The sequence below is a fragment of the Chinchilla lanigera genome, unplaced genomic scaffold (genome assembly GCF_000276665.1).
Source record: "Chinchilla lanigera isolate Chin_1 unplaced genomic scaffold, ChiLan1.0 scaffold00016, whole genome shotgun sequence".
Taxonomy (NCBI): Eukaryota; Metazoa; Chordata; class Mammalia; order Rodentia; family Chinchillidae; genus Chinchilla; species Chinchilla lanigera.
Window position 1 is genome coordinate 4715559 of NW_004955417.1, and position 24501 is coordinate 4740059.

Consider the following 24501-nt stretch of genomic DNA (forward strand, 5'->3'; position numbering starts at 1 on the left):
CTGAATGTTTATATAGAGCCTACAATGTATAACAGTGAGGTACATCATGTGTTGCACATATGTATGAAAATGTCCACTATAGACAATAACAAGTGAAAAATACAAGAGTGTGAGTAGAGATTGATTAGTTCTGTGTAATTATTGACCATCTTATACAACTACTTTTCTAGATAACCATTAATATGAACTAATAATTACATAAATATACATCTTCAGCATACTAAGTATTTCAGAAGATTGATGAAGGATTGAGAGCAATCAGGTTTGAAGTTCAACTGCACTTATTTCCTACTTGTGAGGCTGTGGGTAAATCTTTCTAAATGTATTCGCACCTCATTATCATCCTTTGCAAAATGATGATAATAATGTCACTTATTTTAAGACATTTGTAAAATCCCCTCATGATCTGTTATCTGTCTTCCTAAGGAATCGGCTTTGGTTTTCTCTAGATTTAATTTGATTTTAATATCTGCAGGTTGAACTAGGGTTGTTAACCTGAAACCTTTCTTACTTTTCATCTGACCATTAAGTACCATCTTTGTAAGTATTACTGGCAATCTATACACAAATTTTGATGTACTATATTAGTCTTTTTATTTTCATCCAACTCAGAGTGCTTTCTAATTTTCCTTTTGATTTTTCTTTGCACCATAACAGGAATTTGTTATTACATGTCCAAGAATTCAGTTTTTTCTAGATACCTTTTAATGAACTTTGAAATATAATTTTGCTTTGGTTAGACAATATATTTTGTGTTTTTTTGAATTTCTTTAAACTAATTGAGACTTGTTTTATGGCCCAGAATAAACATTATGCTGTTTAACATTTCAAGTGTACTTATAAACAATGTCTCTTTTCCTGGGTAGAGTATTAGTTTTAATAAAAAATGTAATGTTTTGAGAAATCATCTTTTCAAATGTATACTTTCTCTTTTCTGAGACAGTACCCAAACTACCTGCATGATCTTGTGTGTTGTGTATATATGCAGACTTAATTTCTTTTTTACAATATCTTGTTTTAGATTTTTTTACTGGCATGTCTTCAAGTTCACTAAGCTCTTCTAATACAGTGTCTAATTTAATACCTATCATACTAATTACACTTTTATATTAGATATTCATTTGGATATTTATTTAGTATTTATTTTTTCTATCTAGGGATTCAGTTTGTATCTTTTTGTATTGCGTTTCTGCTCGACGTGAAATTATATTTGCTTCTAAAGCATGAGATGTTTGTGATTTTTTTATTATTCTCTTCTAATTCAAACATGTGTCGTTATGGGTTTTTTTTCAGTTAATTTATTCTCTTCACTATGAATCATAAAGTTATGTTTTTTATATGATTTGTAATTTACATTGGATTTCAACTATTCTGTATTTTATTTTTTGGTGCTGAATTCATGTTAATATTTTAAGCTTTGTTCTCAGACATTAGTAAGTACTCAGCAATAAATATTTTCATGTCTTTCTTTGAGTATTGCTGTGGTAGTGTCAGAGCAGTGTTTAGTTTAGTTGTCATGTTTCCCCTCTTGTAAGGTAAAATTGTTTTGCATACTCTTGTCAATGCACTGTACATTTTAGAGGGTACCGGAAATCAAACTCGTGGTCTCATGCTTGCCAGGCAAGCTCTGTGCTGCTGAGTTATATCCCCAGCTGCACTGTACATTTAAAGGATTTATAATCTAGAGAAACTATTCTTGGCTTTGTGTATACATAGAGATTATTTCCTTTAATTTTTTAGGTGATTGGTAACAGCCTTGGTATCCTTACATAAAAGACTGTTCAATATAGCCCCCAGAAGGAGATGGAAGCAATTAATAAGAGAAACTGAGCTGAAATTAAGAGATTGAGATTGAAATATTTATGGATTCTTAGAAAAGGGAGGAGAAAGAAAAGGAAGAAAGAGGAAACACAAGAAATTTGGAAAACTATGGTCAATGTAGAAATGCACACAATGCCAGAAATATCTACTGCACCAGGTGGACGTCAGAACCTAAATCAAAATTCCGGGAAATTTTCATGCAAAAGATAGTTATTGTAACTTCAGTCACACATTAGTATGCTTCTTCACCCTTGGAAGGAGTATCCTAATGCTTCATATCATGGAAGACTTGCACCCAAACCTGGGAGAGGTCTGAGAGGGCCAAATGGGAGGAGAATAAAGATATGAGGAAAATTTGGAGCAAAGAATTTTAAGCAGTTAAAAGAAGAGCAAACTAAATCAAGAAATCATGGAAGTAAGTCTAACATGTTTATAGTAGTCTTTAGACAATATGATGCTAGCATAAAATAAGTGAGGAAAAGGTTAAGAGGAGGAAGTTGCATTTCACAACAAATAGAATATATGAAGGATACAGATTAGGAAAAGCACAAAAAGAAAATAACAGAAACATAAACAGAACAACATAAAACCAACAAAAATGATACAGAATTTCAAAACAAGGTGATAGGAAATTAAGATGAAGAAGAAAAGTATACACGCATACAAAAGCATAGGCGGGATAAGTATATTGCTGATGTCTACTGGTTTATTGAAAAGAACAGTTAATGCTTAAATTTTTTTCTCGACCAATTTGCATGCTTATGTCTGGTAAGTGGAACAACTAATTTAAAGACAACAGTATGCAAAAAACAACATTGTTGAATTACTACCATCTTGTTTAATGAAGATCTGTACCATTTCTCATTTTTTAATTACCTGTTATTGTGTTTAATTGTTTGATCAATCTTGCATTCTTACATCTGGTAATCTGAGCGACTTCATTGAAGATAACAATCTGTAATACAACAACCACTGTTAATTCCTATCATCTTGTTTCAAAATCCTGTATTGTTTTCTATTGTTTTTGTGTTGCTTTGTTTTTGGCTTTGTTGTCCTTTTGTTACTGTTTTGTTCTCTTTAAAATAAAAAAGAAAAGTAGCATTTGATTCCACATTTATAATGACACTGCTTACCTCCAAGAGAGTAGTTTCAGGAAGGTAGTACAGAAAATGAAGGCACTAGTAATAAGTTAATACCTGCTTTTGAAGCACTGATGCCCAACATGGACAGCAGAACTGTGCAGTAATGGACATCTGAGAAGATGAATACACAGATGAAGAAATACAAATAGCTAATAAATACATGAAAAATGCTTATCATTGGTCATTCTAGAGATTCAAATTAAAACAACACTGAGGTTAGATCTCATCCCTGAAAGAATGGCTATCATCAAGAAATCAACTGATAACAAATGCTGTGGGGCTTAAGGAACCCTTTTCCACTGTTGGTAGGAGTGCAGACTTGTGCAGCCTCTGTGGAAATCAGTGTGAAGATTCATTAAAAGAGTAGGATTGGAGATCTCATTTGACCCAGCTCCTCCCCTTCTGGGTATCTTCTCTGAAGAATTAAAAGCATCAGTGATATATGTACACCCATTTTTTTAATATAATGGAATACTACTCAGATATAAAGAAGGATAAACTGGAGACTTCTATAGGTAAATGGATGCAACTCAAGACCATACGCATAGGTGAAATAAATCAGAACCACATGTATTGCCTCGCTAGTGTAAGAAATTGAATGAGTAAATAAGATCCAAATGTACAATGAATTTTGTGAATTGTGAATTGTGTCTTTTCTTTCAAAAGAAAAGACAAACTGTGATGGGGGAAGGGGGAAAGGAGAAAGGGAAAAAGAGAAAAATGTATTTATACCCAAGATAGTTAAGATAGTTACACAGCCAGTTTCTCTTAGTTCATTGAAAAGAAAGGTTTGTGCTAATATTGTTTGAACAAGATATCATGCCTATATCTTGTACTTTTAACAAATACTAAGAGAACAATAATATGCAATTTATTGTTATAACTCTCCTAGTTTTGAAACTCTATTTCATTATTTTTTTCTCTTTCAAATTAAAAAATAAAACTGGTTTCATCACACACACACACACACACACACACACACACACACACAAACAAACAAAATAAACAAAATTGAGCCTTTTAAAAGGCAAGGTACTTGAGGCAATTCCCATGAGGAATTTTCTACACTGTTCTATATTGTAGAATTTTTACCCCACATAAATCAAGCTCAGAAGGGTACTGATAAATTAGCCTAGTTGAGCTACAGTTAGGAGAGATATTGTTATCTTCAAAGTAGTTGCTCAGATTACCAGATATAGGCAAGTAAGATTGATGAAACAATATAAACACTAACTGTTCCTTTCAATAAAATAATAGAAATAGAACTATTAATTCAATGAACTAATAGAAATTAGTGTTACATTTATCTTAGCTAATATATACATATTCCTTCCTTCATTTCTCCTTTCTCCCATCCCAATTTTTCTTTCCTTTTGAGCATTTCTTTCCCTTTCACAATATCTATTATCCCTTTTAGATCTTACTTACTCTTTCATTTTCTTACACTAGGGAGACAATATGATATGTCTTTTATAAATATTTCTTCTCAGTCTGTAGCTTGTCTTTTAATTTTTTTCAGTTTTTCTTTTTTGGAGAGCAGTCATTTTCAATGAAGTATACCTTTTGACTCTTCATGAATCCTGACTTTAGTGGTATGCCTAAAATGGAATTACCAAGCCAAATAACATCTGGTTATTGGAACTTTATAGTTTTTCACTTAACATTTAAGTGTGTGATCCAGTCTGAGCTAGTTTGTATGGAGTTTAAGGTCAGTGTCTCCATTCAGATTTTTTACATAGGGATGTGCAGTTCTTAGAGCTTAACTCACTGAAAAGGCTGTCTATTTTGCATCGCATTGCATTTTTTCTTTGTTAAAAGATTAGTTGATTGTATTTATGTGGGTCCATTCTGGACTATTTGTTATAGTCCATTGATTTATTTGTCTATTCTTTGCTGTCTTGATTACAATAGCTACACAGGAAGTCTTGAAATCAGTAATGGTAGTCCTCCATTTTGTTTTTCTCTTTCATTATTGTATTGGCTAATCTATGTCTTTTGCTTATCTCTATAAAATGCAAATGATTTTTTCTTTATTTACAATGTAACTTGCTAGAATTTTAATTTGTGTCCGATCCACAGAGCTTTTCATGAAACATTAATAGATTACAACACTGAATCTTTGTATTCATGAATGCAGTCTCTTCACTGACAGTTCTTCTTTGATGTATTTCTTCAAATTTGTTTTCTTCATTTGTATATATTTTATTAGATTTTTGTGTTGCTCCTGATCTGAATGGGAAAACTTCCAGTTTCTCACTATTATTATCTGTAAGCTAGATATCCTTTATTAAATTGAAGCAGTTTCCCTTTATTCCTAGTTTTCTGAATATTTTTATCTAGAATAGGTGTTGAATTTTTGATTTGTTTTACTTCTCAGACTAAACTAGAGCTTCATGCTTGCTAAATAATGTTCTCCCATGGAGGCGCATCCATAGCCTGCATTGTTGAGTACATTGTTGAGTATGATTTAGTAGTACAGTATTTTGTTTGAGATTTTTGCATAAAATTAACTAATATTGCTAAATTATGTTGGGAGAAAAGCTTTAGGATACTAATTAAAACAAAGCAATAAGGAAGCAATTACAGTGGTCAAAGTAAGGTAGAGCTGAATCACACTAGGAGGTTGCACAGCAGCTTGTGAGCACTAATTAGATTAAGAAAGGATTAAAATTCAGGCAAGAAAACTTGAGAGATAGCTGTGAAGTTTGATAGTAAGAAGACATGGACTCCCCAGCAAAAGTTGCTTGGCATTTTGAGGGGCCTGAAGGTAAAATAGCTTCAGAGAATATGCCTAGAATAAAGATCCCGAAGAGCTTTCCCTTCGATTGCTATGTATTATGGTTTAGATTTAAAATTGCCCCCCAAAGTCTTATATATTCAGAAAATGAGGTTCTTGAAGATGATTTGAATCATAGTAGTTATAAGCACAAGTTGGGAAATACAGTCTCAGGCGGCGGTTTAATTTTCAAGAGAGATTTCCTATTTTATGAAGAATATGTTTGTGCATATACACATATTAAACAGATATCTTTGTTTCCATTCATGTCATTCTTTCATTATATAAAAATGATTTATAAACTTTCTATCAATTTTTAAATATTTTAAGTTTGCATCTGTATTTAAGCCATGAGATATCAAGAGAGGAGTAAACGTCATTGAAACTCCCTGTCTGAGGAGGAGTGAGGGCATTTTCTGTTGCACATGATATTTGCATCATATTAAATGGTGCTATTTTTGTGCAGTGCTTTTATTTTAGAAGGTGTATGTGGTTGCCAAGTTGGCCAGTTATGAACTTGTGATGGTTAATTTTGGCTGCCGACCTGACTGACTTAAGGAATGCCTTGAGCTCTGGAAAAGCATGATTTTGAGGTGCATTTGTGATAGGATTTCTGTTGGAGATGAGCCTGTGAGTCAGTGCACTTGGTTGGGAAGATTCGCTCTCATTGTGAGCAGGCATAGTTCAGTTAGCTGGTGTCACAAGAGAACACAAAAGCCAATGTAACATTGTATCTTCCAAAGCTGGGATGCATTCTTCTTATTTTGCCTTTCAAAATCACAACTCAAAGCCTCTTGGACTTTTGACTCCGTGACTCCTTATTTGCAGGTTTATGACCTTTCCTTCCCTGATTCTGAGGCCCTTGGACTTGGACTGATTCATGCTATTGACATACCAGTCTCCAGCCTGAATATGTCTTGTGTGGTACTTAACTTCAGTAATTTTGAGCTATTTTCTCCTATTAAATGCTCTATCTATCCATGCATCCATCGTGTATCTATCTTTCTATCATCTATCTATCTATCTATCTATCTATCTATCTATCTATCTATCTATCTAGGTATCTAGCTAGCTAGCTAGTCTTATTTCTGTCTGTATGGAGAATCCTGACCTATACAAACTTAACCATATAATTATAAGATTGTTTTGAAAAAAATTTAAAATTTAAGACTAATTTTTTTCCAGAGGAATACTGTGGACAGACATAAAGTTGGATCATTAGTGTATGTGCTTAAATGTGGTTTTACATGACTATAGACTGATTAATATGAGTTTAAGTGATAAATATATATACACTAATTCATTTCTTTTAAATGGTTACTTACACTGTTCCAGATTACTTTAATATATAAGAAGTAGAATATATCTTGAATTAAAATTAATTATTGAGAAATTAACTGGGTAAGTAATTTTATCAAATAATGGGTAAATTTAATCATCACATATACTAGGTTCAAATGTGTGAGTGTATCAAACAACCTGTGTAGTCTTTGGGCCAGATTATTTAATATGTTGTGCATTCACCTCTAAATAATGTGGCTTATTAGGAATGATTAGGCAGAACTAAATTGAAATAACTAATCAGTGTATAAGTATTAAACAATTATTATGATTAACCATTATTTCTGACTAAAATCTGTGATTATCAGCACTGAAATCTTTAAAACTTGATATAAATGTGAGAATAATTTTCTTCTATTCATTTAGCACTAGTTATTTAAAGCTGAGATACTTGTAAATTAAGCTATATTATGTTTTTATTTGCTCTCTTTCATTAGTTCCTCTAAGGAATTCTGTGAAGCAAGATCATTTTGCCTTTTCAATTGAAAATAAAACTTTGATTTAAAATTTCAGGCTAAACATTAATGTTCACTTGCCCTAACATAGGGCAACATATACCTGTTTAACTTCTTGCCCATTTATATGTATTTAAATTCACTATATTAATACAAAAAGGCTAATACTAATGATTTGGGACTATATGTGGAACATGGTAAGCATATAATTTCTTTTGTGCTTGAAATGTGTTCCTTGTTCCTTAATATCTTGTCAATCATTTCTCAATGTCACCATAGTGATCTACTCTTCTTGCAAAGCAGGAAGTCCTCCATGGATCAAAGATTTAACCCATTTTAACACAGTACTACCTTCTTCCTACGGAGTAAATATCTTGAGTAAAGCAATGTTTCAACTTGTTTTATTCTGATTTATCATCCTGAATGCAATTGATTTTAGGTTAAATGGCAGTTATTTCCTCAGTTTTTCCTCTACTACATCAGTCAGAACCAGTGATCTTATAGCATCAACAAATCATAACTCATATAAGAAAAAATAATTGAACCACTATAGCATCTAGATCTGAAAGGGAAGGAAGGAGTGAGGAATTGTCAAACTGTCTACATGTGTTTCCTGTAGCAGTGGGAGTCGTGGGTACAGGGATTCTGTCTCTGCCAGAAAGTAGTAGTCCTGGCAGATAGATAGAGGAATCAGCAACTGAAATCTTCTATAGTCTCCTCCCACTGTCAAATCTAAAGAGATATCAAAAGAAACGGGGTCATGGTTGATGAATTCCATGAAGATGGGCATCCTGCAGCAGAGTAGAGAAATAAATAATTGGTCTAAAGAGACACAACAGATTTTTAGCATCACAGTTTTGGTTAGAAGAAAACACGCTACAGAGTAAGTTCCAAAAACGTTGAAAAAATTTCATTGTTGGAGTTTTCCTACCATTGTCAAAACATTCTGTTGATAAAGTAATTAAGATTGGGAAATCACAAGATCGTAGTAAAGTGAGTCCACCCCAGCTATTTATTAATTTATATACAGAATAGAAAAGACATTTCAAGTCAATAGTATCAGGCTGAATTAACAACAACTGTTTTGGGATTTTAACCATTTAAGTTAAATTCTTACTTCAGCATCATTCAAATAATAAATTATAGGAAATTTTAACTTTAAAAATCCTACAAATGTATTGAAACAAAACATTATAGGGGGCGACATTCTTGCATTTGAACTTATGAAGAGAATTTTAATTTTTTTATTTTAAAGACAAAAAACACAAAATAAAACAAAGACAAAAACCAAATAACACTAAAACAATAAAAATGGTACAGACTTTCAAAACAAGATGATAGAAATTCACAACGGTTGTTATATTACATATCATTACCTTTAGTGAAGGTCTGTACCATTTCTAATGTTTTTTTATTACTTTTCATTCTCTTTAATTGTTTGACCAATCTTGCATTCTTACATCTGACAATTTTAATATTTTTGACCACAAACCATAGAAGTTATAAATGAGTAAAATCATTTGTGAGAAAATGGAAGATAACGTTTTTGAAATACATAATGATAGAGAATAATCATAATCCATACAATGCAGTAAATGAATGAAAAAAGAGAAAAAACTCAGTATTGTGTATAGTATATGTGACAAAAATTTATAAAAACATATAAATGTTAAACACATAACCCAATAATTCTACTCTTCATTAAATATCAAGGACATTCTAATTAAAAGAATAATTGTATTCCATTTTCTAGGTTTGAATATCAAAATCTAACATCAGAATATCATACGAACAATTTAATTTTTAGAAAATTTTGTACCTCTCTGAAAATGTCTTGGAAAGAAATTATTGCAATATATTTTTAAATTCCAGGGGCCTGGTGATTTAGCTCAACGGCACAGATCCTGCCTGGCAAGGGCAAGGTCGTGAGTTTGATTCCTGGTACTGGAAAAAAACAAAACAAAACAACAAACAAACAAACAAAACATAAATTCCAATGTTACCTTTTAACAAATAAAGTTTTAAAAAAATGTTTATATTTTCCTAAATTATGGTACTTTTGTCCTATATAATCCTTTTTCAAAATAATGATATTTTCCATACATAGTAAAGTGGAAAGTTAATTAAGAAATTTTGACAAGTGTAAAAAAAAGAGAAACTAAAAATTAGCAAAGGATATTATGCTTCTGAACATTAATATCATGATGCATTTATTTTAGCTATAGTATGTAAGTTGATGAGACAATTTCAAATATGCACAAAATACAATTCAATGAAAAGAAAGTATCTTTGTGAAAAACAAACCGTTAGATATTGGCAAAAGATATGAAAGCATGAGTGTTACAATCAGAAGTTTATACATGCTAAACATTACAAACTGTATAAAGAAAGAAGTAAGAAATTTTAGGGTGAAATAAATATCATGATCATTGTATTTCAGGATTTACATACAATTCTGTTTGAGCTAATACATCAGTTGAAAAAAAAACTGAGTAAAACTAGAAATTGAACAAAATAAATTTTAAATTTCAAGTTATTAAATACATGAAGATATCTGTATTAGTAGACTTCTGTCCCAATCACTTATTATATAGGAAATATTTACAAAAATATATTGGGTATAATGGTTGAACAGGTCCACAAGTAAACAAATGAAATTTTTAGATTTGAGTTTAAAGAATGGTGAAAGTACAGTCACAAATATTTAGAAAAGAATATATTACTATGAATCTATGATTACATAACAAATTAAGAAAAACTCTCAAAACGTAGTAGAATCATCACATTTCACAACATATAGGATATAGCTAGAGCAGTAGATAGAATATTGTATTGTACTGTATTAAATGTTTATCTGAAAATTTAAAAATGATTAAAAAATGAATGAAGTAGTTATTTGGAAGCAGAGATTTGGAAAAAAACAAACAAACAAACAAACAAACAAGAAAAAAAAACAGAAAATAAACCCAAGGAAGGAAAATTAAACAAAAATAAGGGCAGAGATCAGTGAACTAGACACCAACAACTGCACAAAAGATTAGAGCTATTTGTGAAAACAAAATACAGGTTTGGAAAAGATTATCTGGGAAAAAAAATGCAGGTTAATGAATAAAGTAAAAGCAAAATAAAGACAAGAATAAAGTGTTACAGTGTTATAAATTAGTCTATTTTAGTGAACTGAAAAACCAGGTGGAAGTGTATATTTCTAGAAAATAAAAAAATGTTAAAAGTAAGAGAAGTATGAATTAGAAAAAAACCAAATGTCATGATCAAAATAACAAAATCGGGGTGGGGATTTAGCTCAGGGCTGGGGATTTAGCTCAGCGGCAAAGCGCCTGCCTGGCAAGCACAAGGTTGTGGGTTCGGTTCCCAGTACCAGAGAAAAACCAAAAGTGACCTAAAAACAAAAAACAAAAAACAAAAAAAAACCATAAAATACCAAAATCAATTGATACAACTGACAAATACTCCTAATCTCATAAAAAGGTTTCTACCATATACAACTTCTTCCAGAAAGTACCTTTTGATCATTTACTATTTCATATCAAAGCATTTATGTCCTTTATCTGCCAGTTCCATAGATTGTGGTATTCAGAGGTCTGCTTTTTGTTTTGAGTTTATACTGACTCTTATGGCACTTTCTTTCCTTTAGGAATTTTTTATTAAGATTCCAGGTATGGTTGAAATATTTAGAAAGCCAGAGAATTAAAACTCAGGTTGGTAAGAGCAAACTCAGATATAGCATTTACTCTGTGGCAGACACAGGTAAATGCATTTCAGATATTTACTAAAGTAGTCATCTAGCACAATGGAAATTAAAGCTAGTATTGCAAAGCAATGCTCAGAGTTTAAATGAAAAAGTAGAAAATCAAATACATAATTCTAGAAATATCAGACTCTCAAAAGCCAAAGTAATAAGAGCAGTATTATCAGGTACAGCATAGTATAGCAAATCTTTGAACATTAGTCCTCCAAAAATAGAATAAAATGAAAAGGGCATTTAAAGGAAAGAATACAGGAATCTCTGGTTTTGAATACTCCTCTATTTATCTCTTCTATCTGCAGAAAAAGTAGAGAATTCAAAACGGAGGAGACTAATATCAATTTAATCACATAAGTCTAGGGTTTAACATAATTTTGAAGATAAATAACAGTTGAAGGTAACCAATAGATTTCACTAAGAGATGACGTTTTCACATTTAAATTTTGGTTCAATTGCACATTCAAGTGTATGATACCATGAAACAAAAATTCACTGATCTACTTCACATGTTGTAACCCTGATTATGACTTTTTTTAAAAATCATGTAATGCTTAAAATAATTTTGTTAATAAATTTGAAAACATAGCATTACTTTTCAGTTTAATATTGCATGCAGGTTGGTCATAGTTTGATGGAGATTGACTGCATTTTTCTAAAAGTTTTCTAGTTAGTTTTAGTAATAAAACTGATCAATTTTGAGTCTTTTTCTTTCATAATTACAGTTTTATTTTATATTTCATAATTCTGATACCTGCTTTATTACATATATATGCACACATGCAAATATATAGTAGCATGTTTACATATATTGTGTGTATGTGTTTACGTCTGATGACTTATTAATCATGCTGCTTAACAAACATATTTGGTAGTATACATTTTATGGTGAGTTCATACTTCCTAAAATCATATTTTCCTATCCGCTGAAATTATTTGAACCTAGTAATGAAAGTTCTTTTATTCATAAGGACTTTGTTTTCCTTTTTACTAAACTTTTAGAGTCACTAAAACCCTGTATAATTTGAAAATAAATATTTAATTAAAAGAGTTGCATTATGAGTGATGTGGATTCTAACTCCCATAGCAGGAGCTTATGTTTAAGAATATTCATGGTTTTCTCTCCTTTTTCCTTTCCATTCAGTACAACGACTGGAGAGGAAAGTGTCTCCAGGACTCTGTGAGGTGCCTTTTACAAGTCACACAAAGGGAATATTGCCCTGGGCAGAGGGAGACAGAGTGTTCTGTAGTAGAATTTGATCTTTACTGTACACTTTGCCAGGAGCTCAGGCCTCATGGCTGTGTGCTTTATTTTGGTTCTTGGTTTGGAGAAAGTTTTTACTTTTATAGCACCTTGTATATTTTTTAAAAAGTTTTAAATTTGTATTTATTAGTACATGTTTGCAGTTCATGCAGTCACAGTCTTCTTGGGGAGTGGTTACAGTACATACCACAGCTTGTTTCTTTTTCCTAATCCTCTCCCTGTTTCCTCTTCCTCTGTCCCTCCTCCTCCAGTCCCCCTGTCCTATTTATTACTAATCTTAGCTCATGTTATGGCATATAATCTTTATATTAATGGAGGTTATTTAGGTTCCTGTGCAGTAATATTTTTATCAGAATTTTTAGTTGGCCTACCCAGGGAAGGGCTTGAGAAAAATCTAGAAAAAACTTTCTCTTGTGTTCGTGCAACTTCTTTAAATTGAAAGCTGGCCTTCTTTCAATAAATATTTGTTGAATGGCTAATATTTTGATATAAAAGTGAACATAAGACAAAAGGAAAGAACATTTTGATAGAGTTTGCATGCTGTCAGAAGATGTAGAACATAATAAACACAATAAATAAATTAAAAAGTAGTTAAATGCTTAAAAAACACAAAAAAAGGCAGAATTGGGTAAGGAATTTGCCAGCGGGTATAAACTGTAGAACATGGAGGGGTAGTCACGGTAGAGTACACTGTGGAAGTGAGGGAGATGGGGAAAAGCTATGGCATTGCTGGTTATCAAGCTAGACATCCAATCAGGATAAGCCTCTCTGCCTCGATCTGTGATTGGCTTCATAGCAACAGTATTTGTCCTATCCTGGATGTCAGCAAGGGGAACATGAAGCAAATATAGGCACAATAGTGTGAGGTGTCAGGCTTTAAATCCAGCCTCTCTTTATCTGCCCTGTTTCACAGAGAATAGCCAATCATATTCTGATAATTTCCATGAAATAATTCTATGAATGTATTATTTTAGCAAATTCCTGAATTGGGAGTCCCTCAGGAATATTCAAAACTGATAAACTTTAGGATATTTTGCATATTGTGTTCATTCTTTAGAAGAATGACTTATTGTGATAAGACAGTTCAGATAGTGTCATTGCAAAATTAAAAGTTTGATCATTGTTGCTTGATTATAATCATATGCACTTCTATTTCAGAATTTGTCTCTATTAAGCTTCTTAATTATAAATGACATCTGACCACATACTCAGCTCTAAAAAAGTATTTATTATCATATATGTATACATTTTTAAAAATTAGAGGTAGTTTATAATGTTGATTAAACTACCAGTATCCATTCTATATTAATAATAGTATGGAGGTATTTAGTAAATGAAAATAATAGTATGGAGTCATTTAGTAAATGCCTTTTTAATCAAGTTTTTTCTTAACAAAAGTTTAAGAACACTAAATAGATTTATAAGGAAAACATTTTTGAAAAGTTCCCCAACTTCAAAGGTAAGTTCACCAAGTAATAGTGCTATTCTTTTTCTTCTAGTCTAACTTTCTGAACACCAGTATCCATTCAGCTAATGTGTGTCCCAATGGAAGCTGCCTTGGCATTGCTCATGCTCTGATAAGCTTCTCCTCCAAAACTGTGTTTGGGTGTATTACACTAATGGGCTGGAGTTCTTTTTAATTAAGAGGATGTTTTCCTTCACAATCTTCCTAATCACTAGTTTTCATTAACCTGGAACTTCAACTGTCTCTGTGCCAATGTTTTTAGCCAGAAGGAAATTCTCTTCTGACTTTCTCTAACTAACCTGAAAATTGAAAATAGAAAGATTTTAAGACTTGTGACTATTTCCTGATATATGATAAATTGTGAAAAAAAAAAGCATGATGTACAGTTTCTGTGAATTCTCCTGATTTTCTTTTCCTTTTCATTTATTCTTTGCATAATGGCCCATGACTTACAAGTTTTAGTGTATGAGTCTGAGTTTTGATGAATCGCTTTAAAATTTAATGTCAAATACATGTTCAGTTTACTTGGTGAGATGATGTATGGTGACATGAAACTGGTCTTCCACAATCCTCTAAGCTCTTGTTTATGGGGTGAAACTTCTTGGCTTCCCACCGAGGTGCTGGTCAACCCTGTGGAGTTCAGCCCGGACTTCATGGCACAGAAGATCGCCCAAGTGGAGTGGGCAGAGTTTCGGTAGTCAGCCTACACCTGAAGGTGCCCTCAGAGCTGACTGAGGGACATAAGCATGCCACCACTTTCTGAAGATGCACCCTGTGCTGCTGGAGGTGGAAGTGCAGGAGGCCACCTGGACATCTGCTCCCCATGAGCCATGTGATCCCCAACACGCGGCTTAATGATGAGGAAACAGAGACCTCTGGCAGATACCAGCTTGATTTTTGTCATCCTGTGCATATTTGTGGATGGCTGTTCTGTCATTCTGTTACATTTAGCTCCAAACTTTGACCCAAAGACACCAAACACAGTGTTCTTGAGCTCCACAGTGCATCTTTGTTGTTTTCTCATTAAAGGCTCAAAGCCAAATTTAAAACTTCAAATGTATTTCATTTACATAAATGAGAATGACCTTGCAATAGAATTTCATCTTTGTAATTTTTGATTAAGTCTTTTTATATAAAATTGTGCTTTAATCCATAGATCTATGTGGGTTTTTATTTTTTTGCAACTTAGGAGGAAAGGGTATGCAGATGACACCTTGATGACATCGCTGGTATAAGTTCTTAGAAATGTAAAGCTTGATCAGAGGCTGAATGGGTAAAATGAGAAATAACAATGGGGGAGGAGTTTGCAGGTAATTGGTGCGATTTGGTAACTGGGAAGAGGTGTTTTTTATGTGCAAAGCTGATAATCTCTACTAAGAGGTGAAAGAATAAAGAAAGGTTTATTATTGCAAAGAGTGCACTGGTTCTAATTCTCAAAGCATTATCTGGACAAATAAAGCAAGGGGCTCTTACTGATGAAACTCATATGTATTTATATAGACAAGACTCCTCATCACATGTAGAGGTCAGCACATTCCTGGTTATGCTTGTTTCAAAGTTGTGCTCTGCATGTTCAAAAGTATTGTGTGGAGCGAGGAGGGTGGCTCAAGCCTGTCATGCCAGCAGTCTGGGCTGAGGCTGGAGGATGGTAACTTGGAGTCTAGCCTGGGCAACTTTGTGACATCCTTTCTCAAAATTAAAGACAAAATAAAATGTAGTTCAGTGAGAATGTCTGCCTGGGCAAAGAATTTATGATAATAAACAAGATTTATGCTAGATTACATACAAAGAGTCACTCAGAGTTACTGCAAGATTTTTGGCTGTTTCCTTCTATGTTTCTCTGGTGGGCCTTATCTGAATCAAAAATAACTTCGATAGGACAATAATTGTCATTTAAAAGGGAAATAAACATTTGGCCCCAAAGTTTAGGGGATTTGCCCTAAAAATACCTTTTATTGGCCAAAAGTGTAACATAAATATGCACATTTTCCTACTTTTTAAAGTGTGCTGATATTTTTGTTATCTGTTATTAAATTTAGGCTGTTTTACCAGTATACATTTATGCCTATATATATAGGTTATCACTGATGTGTTTGTGGTTTCTGCAAAATTGATATATTCAGCATAAACAAAGCTAGAAATTACTTTGTAATACTAATTTTAACTTGAATGTGTCCAATTGATTTAAGTATCTCAGTTTAATTTTGTTGATGATTTGAGGTGCTATGTAGATTAATGATTTTCACTTTGCTTGATATACTGATAGTTATGAAATTATAATACAGTTCAACTTTGAGTGTATTTTTATAATAAAGTGGGCTTAGAGGTTTGAAATAATAATGCTACTAATAACATGATTCATCATATAATATTATGTGTCAGACACCATAAAAAGTACTTTATATGCATTTAGTTTGCACATATCGGTTATAGAAAAGATACTCCCAATATTTTATTTTAAAGGTGAAAATAAAGCTCAGAAGCGTTATGCAGTTTATCAATGATTACATAGAAAATGGCCCAGTAGGCTTCAAATCAGGTCATCATGCTTTCAAAATATTTGCTTGTAACCATTACTGTATTCGGTAGGGTGCAGGTATTGGTTCAAGGAACAGATGCTAGAGAGCTATTTGTTAGATATTCAGGGAGCCAGTTGTTAAACTGTGGGCCATTTGCAATAAGCTGTGGTAGAAGTATTCGTACCACACAAATCAGTTATAATACTACCAGTGAAGACTTCTCTCATATTCTCTTTCTTCTCCCCTCCCAGTTACTAGCATAAATCTTGTGAATGTTTATTTATGTTTCAAGTTACAAACATCAATACTGGAATTAATTTTTTAAAATTTTATACCAAGTAAGTATTGTCTACAAGCTAGCATGTATTAAGAAATTTAGTAAGAATCATTATGGAAGTATGCTAACATTTACTGTCAAAATACCTAAAACAATTTCTGAAAGAGAAAAATTGTGAAATGATGATCTTTCTCTCTTTTTATTTTAGTGATAGTGGAAAGTGGAAATATCATTTCCTTTGTGGCTTATATTAATTATGGATACTGTAAAATTTATAGAACTATTATAGGACTTGTGAAACTACCATCAAATAAAGTGGTAAGTTTTAAATTTGTGTCTTTTCTTAATAATCATCCACTAATAAATAAGAAATCCTAAATATCTTTTCTGATACATATTGAGCAATAGTTTTGGGTTTTTTTGTGAAAGTTCAGTGCATTTTTTCACCATTTTTTGCTTAGGTTTCTTTTTCTTTATATTGAGTTATAAGATACAGGAATGTAAGTTTTGAGATATATTGTTATAAAATACACAAATAACCAATAAGTAGGTTAATTGATGCTTAATATTCATATTTATAGAGAAGGAAAATTTAAAATCATAACTCAGTAGGAGTGTAAGCATAACAGATTGGCTAAGATATGCTTTAACATATCACCCAGAAATTCCACTGTAGATATTTACTCAAAAAATGAAAATGTTATTACATGACTTCTCTTACATGAGAAATCTATAAACGCATTTTAGAGAAAAATCAAAGATAAGAGCAAACAGGGAGACAGATATTTTGCAAAAGGGAAAAGGACCCAAAGGTGGAAGGAGGGCAGGGGGAAGAGGATTAAAAAAATTGTGAAGATGAGTTATGCACATGTACCCACTATTCACAATGAATGCAATTATAATTAGTGCAAACGTACACCAACAATAAAAAATAAAATACATATCCAGAGAAAGACTTACATAAATCCTTATAAACCCAAAACTGGAAGTAATCCAAATGTCTCTTGAATTTTATTATTTGGTACCCAAAATCGAACTCAGGACCTTGTGCTTGTCAGGCAGGTGCTGTGCCACTGAGCTATATCCCTGGCCTTTAAATATTGAACAGACTGAGACATTGTCATCTATTTACACACTGGAATCCCACACAGCAGTAAAAGAACTAATGATACATGCAAGAATATGGATATGCTCAACCTTATTAAGCTGGGTAAAATGTCAGTTCAAGAGTATATTTTATATGATCCTATTTTTTCAGTCAAACAAAACCTGCTGTACAGTGATAGAAAAATTAAAATTAATCTTTACTGGACAGTTTTCAGTGGAATTCAAATAAACATGCAAACTGACTTAAATTCTTCTGTACTACTGCTGTACAGTGTAAAGGTTTGCCATTTACAGAAATGGCTTTGATTCCATGATATTTGGTGGATTCTGCCTCTCCAAGTTCCTATCACATTCCTATCTCGAAGACCGCATTCTTTTTTTTAATGTCTTACTGCTCACCAGAATTATCCTCATTTCAGTACTGATTGGATTTTCTAAAAATGAAAATCTGGAACTCAATTTTTTCCCCTAGAGAAAGCCATAGCGAAACTCCGTTAGGCAATTTTCTGGAGGGTCCTAATGTTGTTACCTTAAATATGCGGAGGTTTCCCTGAGTTTATTGTTGTTCCAAGACAAACACATATGCACGTAAATGGCCTCTGTGAGTTGAGTGAAATTTTGAATTTACTTTAGTGATTTATGAATAATTGAATGTATTACTGTAACAATACTTATTCAGTTTGTACAGGAACTTCCATTATTCATCAATTATGTGTATCTTTTGCAGAAAAAGACTCGAAAACTTGTTTACATGGGTAAACTTAAGGAGAAGGAGTCTTTTGGTGAGATTAGTGTTCTTCTTCAAGTTCCCTTCTCATGTACAATCATTGCTGGTAACGATGTTGAAATGGCAATAATTGAAGACAAAGATTTATTTGGTAAATACATAAACTATTGTTTAACTCTTACATCATTTTATTGGGTGAGATTTAAAAAGAATGCAAGTGTTTTATGACAACTTGACACACTCAGGTGAGTGTATGTTACTTACAGAAATAGCATATAGAAAAATATATGTTTCCACTTCATATAACATTCTCATTGAATTATGCTATTTTTGGTATATATTAGAAGTATTTAAAAAGATTTTGACTTGCAATTACTAAAATTTCTCCAATTTACCATTAAAAACAGCAACCTCTTCTGGTGTTGGACATCTTTGAGTTTTCATGTTTAAGGTTATTGCCTTTTTCTTTTGGCTTAGGTCAAATGTACTATATTTGTACTATACTCAATGTACTATACTCAAGGTACAGTGAAACTCAAGTGTATATAAAAATCCATAGATTTCAGTATTTAAGGCTTTTTCAAAAATTTTAGAGCTCTACTAGCAACAAAAGAATAAGTATATAGCCACTGATGTTTGATCCTGGAAATAGTAAAAATACTAAAATAAAATATGCAATGTAGTATGAGGGAAAATGAGTAGTAGTTAAGTAGTAAAATATTTAAAGTTTTCTATGTATAATATAACTGAAGAATGTTAAGCATGGGATAAAGGTGGAAGAGGAAAAATTGTGGAAATTATGATGAGTGAGAGGTTTAAAAAGGTGGTCATGTTATCTATGTATGATTTGCTCTTCTTCTGAATTTCAAACACTTTTACATCTTGTGGAAAATGCACATCCCATACTTGCTTAACTCTGGCTCAAAATGGGAAGAATAATTTAAATTCATATATCAACTTTTAAAAGTAATAAATTTAAAATATTTTTAATTTTTTCCTTCTCTGACATTTAAATACACTTCCTTCCAAAGCAAATATCCCTCAAAAATAATCCTGAACAACTAATTAAAATTATAATGTTCTCACTGGATATAGGCCATGTCTTTCTTTTTCAATACTAATTATTATGTTAGTTGGTTTAGACTCTTTTACATAAGTCAACATTTTACGCATCATATTATCCAGTGTTCTGCTGAGGTTCAGAAGCAATTGGAGGTAATTATGTCACTAGTAAAGAAAGCATATTGCTTTTGTAATGAAAAACATTTCTTTTTATATAAAAATGAATTTACTGTTATTATTTATTATATCTCATTCAACTATGCCCAATTAAAAATAGGGTTTATTTAATAAATTTAGCTTGTCTTTTCCAAAAGAACAATCCCAATCCCAAGCTGACATTGCTACAAGCTACAATATCTGAAAGTTTTTGTATTTAAATAGTAGGAATGTCTCAAGACCTTTATCAGAACGATTCACTTGATCAAAAGTATATATGTATGTACATATATATATAATACATATATCTGTGTTTTTTTACCATAGAGAGATCTGCCATTTCAGGGGCAATGAATATATTCTTTTTAAATGCCTCCTTCTCAACACCTCAACAATTGTTCCTATTGATGAGACAAGTTTTATACAGGTTTCTTCTTGTTAACAATGTTAATCAAAACAGTTTTAACTTTTGATCAGTTGGCTGTAGGATATGTGTTTTGCCTTTTGGTTTTTTGTGTCATTTTTCTTTTGTGGTAAGATTTTTGATGTAAAAAAATGCATTTCCAAGGTAAAAAATAAAATATAATACTCTTTTAAATACTAAACAGAAATAGTAGATAAATTTTATATTCACCTATTCAAAAGTCTTACATTTGCATTGGTATATTGTTTTCAACAGTAGGATCCACTTGTCAGTAGGGCTGTTTTTTGCTTTATTTTGAAAATAATCTTACTGCTTTCATATATTTAGATTAAAAGATTTAAGATCAATAATTTTGTTTTTCTAGCATAGAAATATTTTAAGACTAACATCAGTCCGAGTTTGTGAATGCCACAAGAACTTATTGGATATCCAAGTAATTAGTACTCTGGACAACTTACAGAAAGTATTCACAATGGAATTTTCTTGTTTTCCATACACTTTGATAGTTGTTGTTAGTCTCAGTCTTTTGGAAACTAAGTGTGATGACTTTAGGATCTTTCTCTTTAAGCTACATAATGTGCTATGTAATTTTTAGTTGCCAACTGAGATGTTATTAAATCTAATCTGGGCAGATGTACCTCAACTTCATTTAAGGGTGATGGACCTGCTACATGTCATATTATTTTTCACCTGCTATATCACAAATTTCATAACTTAAGCAACTTAATAAACACTCATTTATTTTCTTACCATTTTGTAGGTCAGATGTCCGGAGCATTTGACTGTGTTATGTTCTTAGGTTCACACACATTAAATCAAAGTGTTATCAGGCAGGATTCTAATACGGAGACTGGAGAGGATTTCACTTCTAAACTCATTCAAGTTGGAAATTTTTAGTTCCTAGTAGCCTAAAGAATTGAGAACCTTACTTTCTTGCTGCTGTCAGCTCAGGTTCACTCTAGGGTACGACCAGCTGCTCCACCACTATGGTCCTCTCAATCTCAGCAATGAAAATGTCTCTTCTGCTGAATTTACCTTGCATTTTGACTCTGACTTCCTCTTTTCTACCAGCTGAAGAAAGCTCTTTGCTTTAAGAATTCATGTGGTTGTTTTGAAATTCTGGATTGTTTTTGTGTTGTTTTTATCTTTGCTGTTTTTTATTTTGTTTTCCCTTTAAAATAAATTTAAAAAAAAAGAATTTCTGTGGTTAAATCTAAAATACCCAGATAATCTCTCTATTCTTATGCCAGCTGATTAGAATCCTTAACTGTGCTTGCAGAGCACTCCTGCTACATAACGTAGCATAATCACAAGACCATGAGCTGAAGGGCAGAGAAGCCGCCTTAGCCTACTATTACCGTAGTGCTGGAGGCCAGCTGTTGGTACCAGGAAAGCGTGGTAAACACCCTTGATTCTCAACTCTGTTCTCCAATATTCTTCCCATGGTTTTAGGTTTCTTTGTTATCGGGCAAGGTAGGAAGTTTGGAGAAGGGGATGGCAAAAAGGGATGAGGGTGATCTTAACTGACTATTTCAGTTATGAAGTACTTGATTGCTTCCTGCATTTGACAGTTGTTCCAAGCTTCCCTTCCCTAGTGAACATCTTCAAAGATTTTGAGAAATCCTTTAATACTGGAAAGGGACATTTGTCTGTAATTTTTTGTGTCAAAACTTTTCCTTCCTAAGAATCTGGTATAACTGCAGTTTTTCTCTGCTCGGGCTCCTTCATTGTCATGTTGCCCCATCTTTGGGGTAACTCCACTGGGACTCAATTCTAGCTGTCCTCTATCCATGCCTCTGGTCTACATACACAAGTATACACTTCAAAACACTCCCACATACTTTCCCCTGGAAAACTTTAAGATCACAGGTATTTCCACAGCAGCTGTTTGTGTAGCCTGTTTGTCAGCCAGCTTACCTTGAGACTTGTCAAAGACAATAATGTCAGGTTATATTGTACTGTGGCTTTTAACCTCTGAAATGTATATGAAACTTTACAGGAAGTCTTGTTTGAAGGTCTATGCCAGTTGAAATAGCTAAAAGATTATTTCTCTTCACAGTCTCTTAGGGCTAAATGGCAAAGCTTATAATTTTTTAAAGAAATCCTCATCACAAATTCTCTAATGATCTCCACTCTCAAACTTTTTGCACATATGTGGGACAGGGACACGGAAATTTGTTTTTTTTTATTACATCTATTTTGAAAAATTAGGACCTTGTTATGATATACACTCCCTCCACTTCTAACCTGATTCTTCCACTTTATTGCACACTACAGACCGAGGGTTGTTCTAAAAGCTATAGATCAGTGGTGGTGAACCTATGAGATATATCCTGGAATTGGCTGTTTATTATCATCAAAAACTCTAAAAGCTTCGTCACTGCTATAGATATTTTATCACAAGAAATATCCAAAACAGCCTTAAGAAAGTGAGATATAGAAAAACTAAATGATATCAGTGTCCCTCATCTAAAGACCATGAGGGACAGATCTATAGTTGATTGAGTTGGGTGCTAGTGCAGTGTGGAACACACCCCCTGGGGAACTGCAGACTGTCTCAGTGAGAGGGCATTTGAAGGAATCATCTACCATATTTAGGATTTGGCTAGATGATTTTTGGAAACAGTGGACATTTATTCCAGATTGAAGATTGTCAGCAAGTTATATATGTCAGTAAATTTTATATACAGAAGAGCAAAACAAAATGGAAATAAGTTTGTAATTGATAAAGAAGTAGTAGCCACTTACTGGGGTGTTTGACATTTTGTAGATGCCAAGGTGGCCTTTCTTTTGTCTGTTCTTAGACAAAATTGTGACATCTCTGCTTATCTCATTTTATGTTTGTCACAGAAACATCCTGTTTGTGCTTTGGTTTCTGTGAACATTCTCCAACGGGAGAATTATGAAGCCTAGCTGTGAGTGGCATATATCAAATATCCCCTATCACTATTTTAATTTTTTTTTCCTTTCTCAATGAGTTTCTCAATATTCTAGAGAATTATTAAGGGAAGAAATGGGAATGAACTCAGTCTACCTCCAGAGCGCATATTATAATGAGTATGCTATACTCACAATTTAATGGTTAATTCTTAATAACCCTCCTTTCCTTTGCCTGTACATAAGTATTTAATTTTCTTACATTTTACCTGTAAATGTACAATGTGTGGCTAGATTTTACTAAGTAATGTCAAATAGTAGCCTTCATTGCTTACATGTTCTTAGTAAGGAATCACATTTTTCCTCCAACTGTGATATCATATATTGATATAGTTTTTAAAAAACCCTAAAGTAAAAGTATGGAGCATTGGTTTCTTAGATAAAGTCTTCTACTCTCCACATGTTGTTTGAGTAGCTTGTTTTATTTTCTCTGATTGAAAAAGTTAAAACGTGCATGATATTGTCTTTCATAGTTACCTATGTAAATTCCTCTGCTGGTCCTCTTTATTTTTTCTGGTGACGTCAAATTACTGCATGCTCTCTTTTCAGTAAGAAGCACTTCGACTTTTAATCGATTACCTCCATAGGGGACAAGTTCTCTGTCAATTTTTCTGGGGATGTCTATATTTCTGTATCACTTTTAAAGAATAGTTTTGCTAGATATAGAAATCTTGCCAGTTATTTTTTACTCTCAGTACTTGAACATGTCATCCCACTGCCTGTTGGCCTCCATGATTTCCAGTGTGAAGTTACTGCTAATAAATATTACGAGCATCCCTGGCAGATGAGTCATCTTCCTCTTACTCTCTTTGAGATTTTTGTTTTGATCTCTTGGTAATTTAACTAGGATTGTGTATATTTGTCACTATCTCTCAGTTTATTCTTTTTATTCAGTGAAGTTTTAAATATGAAGACTGATGTTTTCCAAAAAAATTTAGAAGTTTGACTGCTTTGTCACTGAACAAATATTTTATAGTGTATATTCACGGCTCTGTTGATTTCTAAGCATCTTGAGAAGGTCTGGGTTGGTTTTCTGGTTTAGGGCCATGACCTATAGTGTCTTCAAGGTGAAGTTGTAGATATTATGATAGGTGAAAAATAATCTAAAATTTTGTAAACATAATAACATTGAAAATCAGTCAATCCAGTAGTAGTGTTTTGTTGATGTTATACTTTTTTGTCTTCAAATATGTGGTCATTTTCATTGTCTATTTATCTCACATATCTAAGATTACTGAAATATTTTATGCAGCTAAATTCTTAAAGGT

General features: G+C 32.5%; 1 protein-coding gene across 1 annotated transcript in view; it reads left to right on the forward strand.

Moving 5' to 3' along the window:
* The window catches only part of Cnbd1 (cyclic nucleotide binding domain containing 1), a 376001-nt gene that overhangs the window by 307822 nt on the left and 43678 nt on the right, over nucleotides 1–24501 (forward strand). The window contains exons 9-10 of the mRNA XM_005381753.1: nucleotides 17029–17138; nucleotides 18655–18805. Of these exons, the coding sequence (XP_005381810.1) occupies nucleotides 17029–17138; nucleotides 18655–18805 (261 nt within the window). The remainder of the gene's footprint in view (nucleotides 1–17028; nucleotides 17139–18654; nucleotides 18806–24501) is intronic.